We start from the raw sequence: 8,337 nt of genomic DNA on the forward strand, positions 1-8,337 counted from the left end.
CATCTAGAGAGAGGGAAAGAGAATGGTAAACTGAAGAGAAAAGGTAGCATGATCAAATGAGACTGAAGTTGACCAATAATATACTGGAACATAGTATAAATCACCATAGGGATGAGCCAAACAAATTGTAGACTTCCACTTCTTTATCTAATTTGATGACAGCTTTGATTTATATGATGCCTTTACATAGTAAAATATCCCGATATTTTTCACAGGGATGTTTTCAAACAATATTTGAGCTGATCCACATGAGACATCAGGGCAGATGGTCAAAGTTTTGGTTAAAGTAATAGATTCTAAGAAGCATCTTAAACAAAACAGTAGACAGTTAAAAAAAAAAGGAATTTAAATGCTTAAGATCTTGTCAGCTGAATTCATAGCTGACAATGGTGGTTCAATTGAGGTGGATGTGAAGAAGTTCAGATTTGGAGAGGCATGGAAATCTTGAAGGGTTGTAGGGCTGGAGGATGCTACAGTTATAGGGGAGGATAATGTAATGAGGGGGATCTGGGAATAAGGATGAGATTTTGTAAATTTGTGGCTTTGACAAGCTAGGTCAAAGTAAGTAGTAAATCTTTAGTGAATGGGACTAGATGAAAGTTAAATACAGGTAGTAGATGAGCTTTATTTAACAAAGTGCAAAATGAGAGGCTGCCCAGGAGAGAATTTAAATAGTCCAGAGGTTAAAAACAAAAGATAGTGACAATTGTTGCAGCAGCAGATGTGGTGACACAGGCTAACTGTGTAAAAGTCGGTTGTCTTGGTGGTAAACAAAATATTTTGGATGGTGTCAGAAGCTCAGCTCATGATTGAATGGGCCTTAAAATAGAAATTTGTATGATTTAGCCTTGGCCAGTAGATGAATTTTGGGGTTTGTGGCATGGTCTGAACACATTACTTTGGTCTTCTGAATGTTCAGTTAGAAGGCATTCTTGCTCATTAGTGCTGGATGTCAGTAAAGCAACTTGACAAATCTGAAGACAGTAGGAAGAGTAGATAGAGATGAAGAAATAGATGTGTGAGATGGCAGCTTACATTCAGAACTTTTGTATTTTTAGCAGACGTTCCCAAGGGTCACTGTGTATCTGAGAAATAAGGGGAACCAAGCTTAAGTCCTTGGGGGAAATCTAGATGTAATGATGCAAGAGTAAAAAGGGAATCAATTGCAGGCAGATATCTGACTGTGATTACATATGTGGGAAGGAATCCAGTTCAGACAATCCCACCCATTGGAACCTTGATAACCCAGCAGACAGGTTGTGATATAGGTGAACAGTTTACTACAGCCATGTAAGATGTCATTTTACCATTTGATGTCAGCACAGGAACAGAAACCTGTTCAGATGGTTGCAAATTTGGAGTTTCAGGAAAAATGGGTACAAGTTTGAAAGTTTAACTGAACTTGAGAGTGAAAAGGCTTGAGGATATGGCCATAGTTTCCATGGAAGGTGGTTCAAGGATTGGAGTGTGGTGATGAAGGTTCTATTGTTTGAAAAAGAACAACGAACAGTTAACATTTTTAGATATTGTAAGATTCTGTGTGGGAAGTCAGGTGGTCAGTAGTTTGTGCAAATAGGGTCAAAGGAATAGGAAGCAGATCATCATAGATGAGATGAGCTCAAAGAGAGCAGGAGGAGTTGGAGGAAAGATACTTAAGCAAAGGGGAAGTTTTTAATGGAGAAATTTGGCTGGAGACTAGGTCGATGTTGGTTAAGGAAAGGTAATGAAGTGGCATGGGTTTTTACATGAATTGTCTTAAATTTGGTAATAAAGAAGTCAATTAAACTTTGAACTTCCTTGAGTGAGCATGGAGGGGGCCTAGGAACATTTAAGATGACATCTTTGCAATAGAGATGACAGGTGGATCATGGAATGTGAGAAGTTTTTGTAGGGTGCACAGGATTCAACAGTGCTTTATGTGCTGCATAAACATTTATGGCACAATCCCGTTTAGGCATTCAAGGCTTACCTCTTGGATTTGAGAGAGTGGAATTGGAAACTGTACTGAGGGAGAAAGCAGTTTGAACTTTTTTGCTGGAACAGCACAGCAGGTCAGGCAGCATCTAGGGAACAGAAGATTCGACGTTTCGGGCACATGCCCATTCCTGAAGAAGGGCATGTGCCCGAAACGTCGAATCTTCTGTTCCCTAGATGCTGCCTGACCTGCTGTGCTGTTCCAGCAATAAAGTTTCAACTTTGATCTCCAGCGTCTGCAGACCTCACTTTCTCCAGAAAGCAGTTTGAGAAATTCTGTATTTTTAATGGGCACAAAGGAGCTGGTTATGATTCAAAATGTTGCAGTGAATGGAAAACAAAAGTTTATTGCACAAAATCTATTTCCTTCTGTGTCTGAACATGAAAGGAACTCTTAACCCCACCAATCTGGAGAAGTAAGAAATTAAAAATTGCTTTTGTAGAAGGATCACTTGAAAAGGCAATGGTTGAGTGGGTGGCTGTGAATGTAGGTAGGTGAGTTTTTGAGGGTGTAGCAATTAAGGTCTGATATGAAGGTAGAAGAGAGATGCCATAAATTAAAATGACACCAAGAAGGAAAACTGGAAAGCAGTGAAGATAGCTCAGAGAAACTTACTGTAATGCTTTGACTAGGTGGAGAGATATGAGGCATTTAAAAGGAGGAACAAGAAGGGTGAAACAGTTCCAAAGTTATTTTTATCTTGGGTAATATGATATTTTTGTTTCTCTTTGCAGCTAAAAGCCAGTATTAATGGAGTTAAAAATGGAGGACCATCTAACATTGACCCTTTTGCTGATCTTTCACTTGACCGGTTTGTTGATCCTTGGACAAAGACTCCGTTATCAAGTGGAAACACTAGGTTGCAACCAGCATATGCTTGTGTATCTCCTACTTTGCACCAGCAACAATCCATTCAACCCATTGTGTCATCACAAGCTAATTGCAGGCCATTTGTACCTCCCATCCCTCCCAGAAGCAAATCACAGGAGAGCTTTCAAGTCTCTCCCAGTCCTTTGAATTTTCTGGCCGATGGCAATACTTCCAACATAAACCCTTTCACTCGAAAAACTGCTTATAATCCATTTAGGACTGATGCTCAAAACTCTATACAAAGACCTGCTGCTGCATCACAAACATCTGTGCAAACAAGTAGTAGTTACCCTGTCTTTTCCACCGCTAATGCAGGGATTGGCGAAGCTGCCTTTTCGTCAAATCCATTTACTGCCAACAATATCTGTCAGAGTAAACCTGCTACAAGTAGCAAAATGCAAACTAGTGGATGGGTGACCTTTGAAGATGATGATTTTTCTCAAAAAGATAGAACTCTGCCAACTGTTGCAAACGAAATTGACCGCCAGGATCCTTGGAATGACAGTGTTCGCAACTTGTCATTGCAGAATACACAAAAATTATTTCCAAATTCAGATTTTGGGTTTGGCAATGTCTGGAATACAAGTAACAAAGCAACTGGTGCATCAGTACCTGTACCATCTCGAAGAGCACCACCACCTATACCTTTGAGATCAAATGTCATCATCCCAATCTTGCCACTCAATTCAGAGACACCTGACTCTGTAACAAAGCAGGACTTTACTGAAAGATGAGATGTGGTCCAACAAGGTCGGAAGGCTAACTTTTAAAAAAAAAATTACTTGTAATTTGACTGCTTTATCGGGGCTTTACATGTGCAATATGTTGTGTATAAAATGCCAAATGTTTGGCATCTGTGATACAAGAAGTTCAACATTGGTGTTAAAAAAATGGTAATAATTTTGTATGATCAGCAAATTATTTGCTGTATTTTAAGGGTGTAGATTTAAAATCCACCATTTCCTGAATGTGATATCAACCAATTAATGGTCTTTTGGGAATTGATCTGGTGTAAAACGCAGTTAAAATGTCATGCAAGGAAGAACAGTAATGATATGAAATTATGCTGGTTAATGCAGCACTGTTGTTCTCTGAACTGTCCAAGAAATTTAAATTCAATCTGACTTGCTATCAGTTACAATTTAACTAACCAGTGTTAAATGTGGTGATTAGGCTAGTTATTTTAAGAATGTTTGCATAATTTTTATCTTTTATGCCAAGTTAGTTCAGATTATCCAATTTTGTATTACAACAAAACTTCCAGAATACTTTAATTTATTCACTTAAAATCAAAGATTTATGTTGGGCTTGTGGTAAAACTTTACAATGGATGTAGCCATCCAACATGTGCAGTACTTTTTTATTTTTTTCTTATTCCCATTCATGCTACTGTTTACTATGACACACTATGCTCCTTATCAAAGTTGGGGGCTGGCTTTATATTGACACTTGTTACCAGTACTGTTCACTAAGAGTAAAGCTGTTTAACTTGTTTACACAGTTGTTTGACTCAATCACTAAGTTGTAGCCATTGACTGTTCTAATGATATCAAAGTTTCAAATTGATGTTGTGGACAAACATCAGACTATTGAATGAATTGAGTTGTATTTGCTGTCAAGCCCAACGTGTCTCGTAACCACTATGGGATACATCTCCATTTAGGTAATGCACTGTCTTTTGAGCAATGTGGTCTGAGTTCTATTAATGGGATGGAAATGCATTCATCCTCACTTTAGGGGATCTTGGGTAAATTTGGGTAATGTCTATCTACTTCCAAGAAGGCATAGTACAACATAATAATAGACATTATATTTGCACCTTTGCTGGAGAATGGCTGTTAGAGGAAGTGTTCAAATAACTGTTTGTTTTTACAAGTTGGGTTAAAGCATGTGGTATTTTTGGGTAGAAAATGGAGGAATTTCATAAACTGTTTAGGAGGGTGGCTGGACTTGATCTTGACATCTCATCCCTGGAATGACCTTTGTCTTTATGAGCACAAAATCATTTAGTGAATTCTAGTCATACCAAGAATTTAACAGTATTCATCAGCAGGTTTATCTGGTTAATATAATACTAACTGCTAATCACTCAGTTGCTATGATTAAAATATGCATCATATTAGTCATTCCTTAATGGTCTACTTGCATTAACTTGGTACATCTCCCAGAATCAAACTACTTCAGCTGCCTAACGTTAATTACATCTCTTTCTAAAAGCTTTGATTTTAAAAAAATTAAAGCTAACATGCAATTAATCAACTTTGTTTTTTAACCTGGTCTAGAAGGAGCAGACTACCATATAATATTCTCCCTGTGTCACTAGTTATCTTAAGTCAAACCATGTTCCATTCCTAGCACCAGCATCCTCTTTGAAAAGCACACATAGTTTTCCCCTCTTTTCCCCTTCTTCAGACCCCACCCACCCACCAAATCTACCCTTAACTCAAGGTTATTTATCTGTAATGTATTTCCATTTATAGAATGCATTCATACCTGATCATATGACTAGCTAAATCAGATATTGATTTATAGAAAAATTTATTCTGTAAAATATGTATGCAATTATATAAACCAAGGTTATGACAGCAGATTAGCAACAAGGCTATTGAATAATAGACCAGAATTTCTTTTCAGGAGAAACAGTAAATATTCCAAATTCCTCTTCAAATTTGACGTAAGCATGGACTCTGACATTGTTTAAAAGCTCACTACGTTCTCCATTTGTTTGACATAAATGCTAATTTGTAAGGCTATTGCTGCAATTGTGTTAGTGCTTTAAACTGTCTGTCACTGTGCATGATTTTGTTCAGATGCAGTATTTTAAAAATCTTAAACTGTCATTAAGCGTTTTGATTTTAAAATATTGATCTGAAAACAGGGAGGTGATTCTTTTTGGTCTGTTTCAAAACTGTCCTCCATTATTGTCTTTTATTGAGCTAGCTGAACTGCATTAATACATGAAAGTTGATAGGTTCTTTCATTGATCAGAAAGCGAATAATGTGAAATAATGCTGAAACAGTGAAACAAAATCTTGCAGCCTTGTCATAGTTAGTGTATTGGCTAAATTCTCACTACTGACATCTTCGAGGCATTATTATAATGCGCTTGCTGCTGCTCTTTTTGCCTGTGGTGCAGTGGGAGATCACTCTTTAAATATTCCTTTCATGCCACATCAACTAATATACTTCTACATGTAAATGGTGTTCAAACGTATAATTTTTCATTTTGGTATCCAGTTTTAAGATGTTCAGTGTGAAAACATGATGTCACTGTGCAAATTTCCAGTTTGTAACTGTTGAGCTTACTGCTGACATCTGTGGCTTATGAAGGACTGCAGCAAATATGTAATTTTGCAACACCTCAAATTGTATACAAGACCTAACTGCAATATGTCAATGTGGTAATCTGGCTGTTTATGGTTTTTATAGGTCCTCTGATCTTTAAAATGTTTATTAATGTGTATCTATAATCCTACAGGTTGTTTGTTATATTCAGTGAACAACATGTCTTAATCTTTTCCCGAAGACTGCTGTATCGAGACTAATGTGTGCATAACAAATTGTACATATCCTGTGATGTCCAAGTAGTATCTTAATTCAATAAACATAGCCGTGTCCTATTTTTTTGCAGCTTGGTATTATTATGTTAAGGACAGAGATGTATCTAAGCTTAATTTTTCTGTAGATGAGTGAGCTCAAAGAATAGACTCAGATGACAGGCCTGGAGTTGTTACATGCTGTTGATTAGATACACAGATTCTCTGGAGTAAGGATTCTCAGTTTCACTGAGCTGGACTTGAATGTGAGATTAGAGAATAGGATGGGAGAGCTGTAGCAGCAGGCAAATATGTGAATGGTTCACAGGGCCTCCCATGTTCTCCTCCTTTCTTCCTACCCTGCAACCACCATCAAAATCAGAACTATATGAATCATGGGCCACAGTTGTAGCTACAGGCTATCCTGTAGAAATATTTCATTTCCAAGTCGTTGACCAAGCAATGGACAGTTTCTTTAAACAAAATTGAGACTACCTCTAGTTGGAACTTTCACAGTCCTCTTCAAAGGAGGCAGTGCTCACGTCGGTCAATGGGGCTACCATCCACCCAAGGCTATCGGTTACCCTCAGCCAACAGCCTGTCATTCCTATTTGGATGGTGAACTTGGGGTGAATTAGGAGGCTGCACTCTGGAAGATTCAGCCAGTGAGTGTGTTGCCAGCAAGTGTGAGGTTAGGATCTAATCCTAAGTAGACTAATTCCAACCCACTTTGGTGCACTGCTCCTTTTTATAACCATTTCTGGACAAAAAGACACAGCAACAATCTATCTATTTGTAACATTTCTTTTAAGAAATCCAATTCGAGGCATCTAGGGTTGAGCAGTAAACTGTTCAGAGACTACAAACATGTTTGTTTTGAAAAGTTTGAGATGGCTAATATTATATCATAATCAAGGTATCTGTCTGGGACTTCTGACAAAAAGATGTACCCATCACAACATGGACTTGCACATTAGACTGGAATATGAATATGTAATAACCAATCAGTCCTACAGCAGTTTCCCTTTCTCATTACGTGGTTTGTTAAAACTTAGTGTTGGATGTGAAAACCGAAAGCACTGTGGATGTTGAAAATCAGAAACAAAAACAAGTTGCTGGAAAAGCTCAGCAGGCATGGCAGCACCTGTGTACAGAAAGCAGAGTTAATGTTCTGGGTACAGTGACACTTCTCAGAACATTGGATGTGAAACTTGGTGAACAAAAGCTTGAATTTGGTATCTGGGGTTTTGAACCATATTGTTTAGATATATGCAACAGCTTAACATGCATTATAACAGTTATCAAAGAAAGTTAAGGTAAAATATATTTCATCATGCCACAGCACTTTCAAAGGATTGTAGTCAAGCAAACATTAGCACCCATGAGGATATCCAGGTGCTCATATGAAACAATTGGGATGAATGCCTTGTATTTTCCAAATGTACATTGCAATTCCCAGTTTGATTCTTGAATAAATACAATACTGTACTAGATGACACCCACCATCTCCAGCAGCTAACCAGATGATCAAGTTTATCAAGAGTTTAGGGTGTAGATTTGCTCGCTGAACTGTAGGTTTGATATCCAGACGTTTCATTACCTGGCTAGGTAACATCATCAGTGGCGACCTACAAGTGAAGCGAAGCTGTTGTCACCTGCTTTCTATTTATATGTTTGTCCTGGATGGGGTTCTGGGGTTTGTGGTGACGTCATTTCCTGTTCATTTTCAGAGGGGTTGATAGATGGTATCCAGATCTATGTGTTTGTTTATGGCGTTGTGGTTGGAGTGCCAGGCCTCTAGGAATTATCTGGCATGTCTTTGCTTAGCCTGTCCCAGGATGGATGTGTTGTCCAAGTCGAAATGGTGTTTTTTTTTTCCTCCGTGTGTAGAATCACCATTTCGACTGGGACAACACATCCATCCTGGGACTGGCTAAGCAAAGACACGCCAGATAA

The 8,337-nt window shown here is 38.1% G+C and overlaps 1 protein-coding gene across 1 annotated transcript in view; it reads left to right on the top strand.

Annotated features, from left to right (window-relative positions):
* Positions 1-6,467, top strand: part of LOC122548288 (synaptojanin-1-like) — a 76,054-nt gene extending 69,587 nt beyond the window's left edge. The window contains exon 28 of the mRNA XM_043686814.1: positions 2,710-6,467. Coding sequence (XP_043542749.1) covers positions 2,710-3,579 — 870 coding nt within the window. The 3' untranslated portion in view covers positions 3,580-6,467. The remainder of the gene's footprint in view (positions 1-2,709) is intronic.
* Positions 6,468-8,337: the final 1,870 nt, after the last annotated feature.

Source organism: Chiloscyllium plagiosum, unplaced genomic scaffold (assembly GCF_004010195.1).
Source record: "Chiloscyllium plagiosum isolate BGI_BamShark_2017 unplaced genomic scaffold, ASM401019v2 scaf_13009, whole genome shotgun sequence".
Lineage (NCBI taxonomy): Eukaryota > Metazoa > Chordata > Chondrichthyes > Orectolobiformes > Hemiscylliidae > Chiloscyllium > Chiloscyllium plagiosum.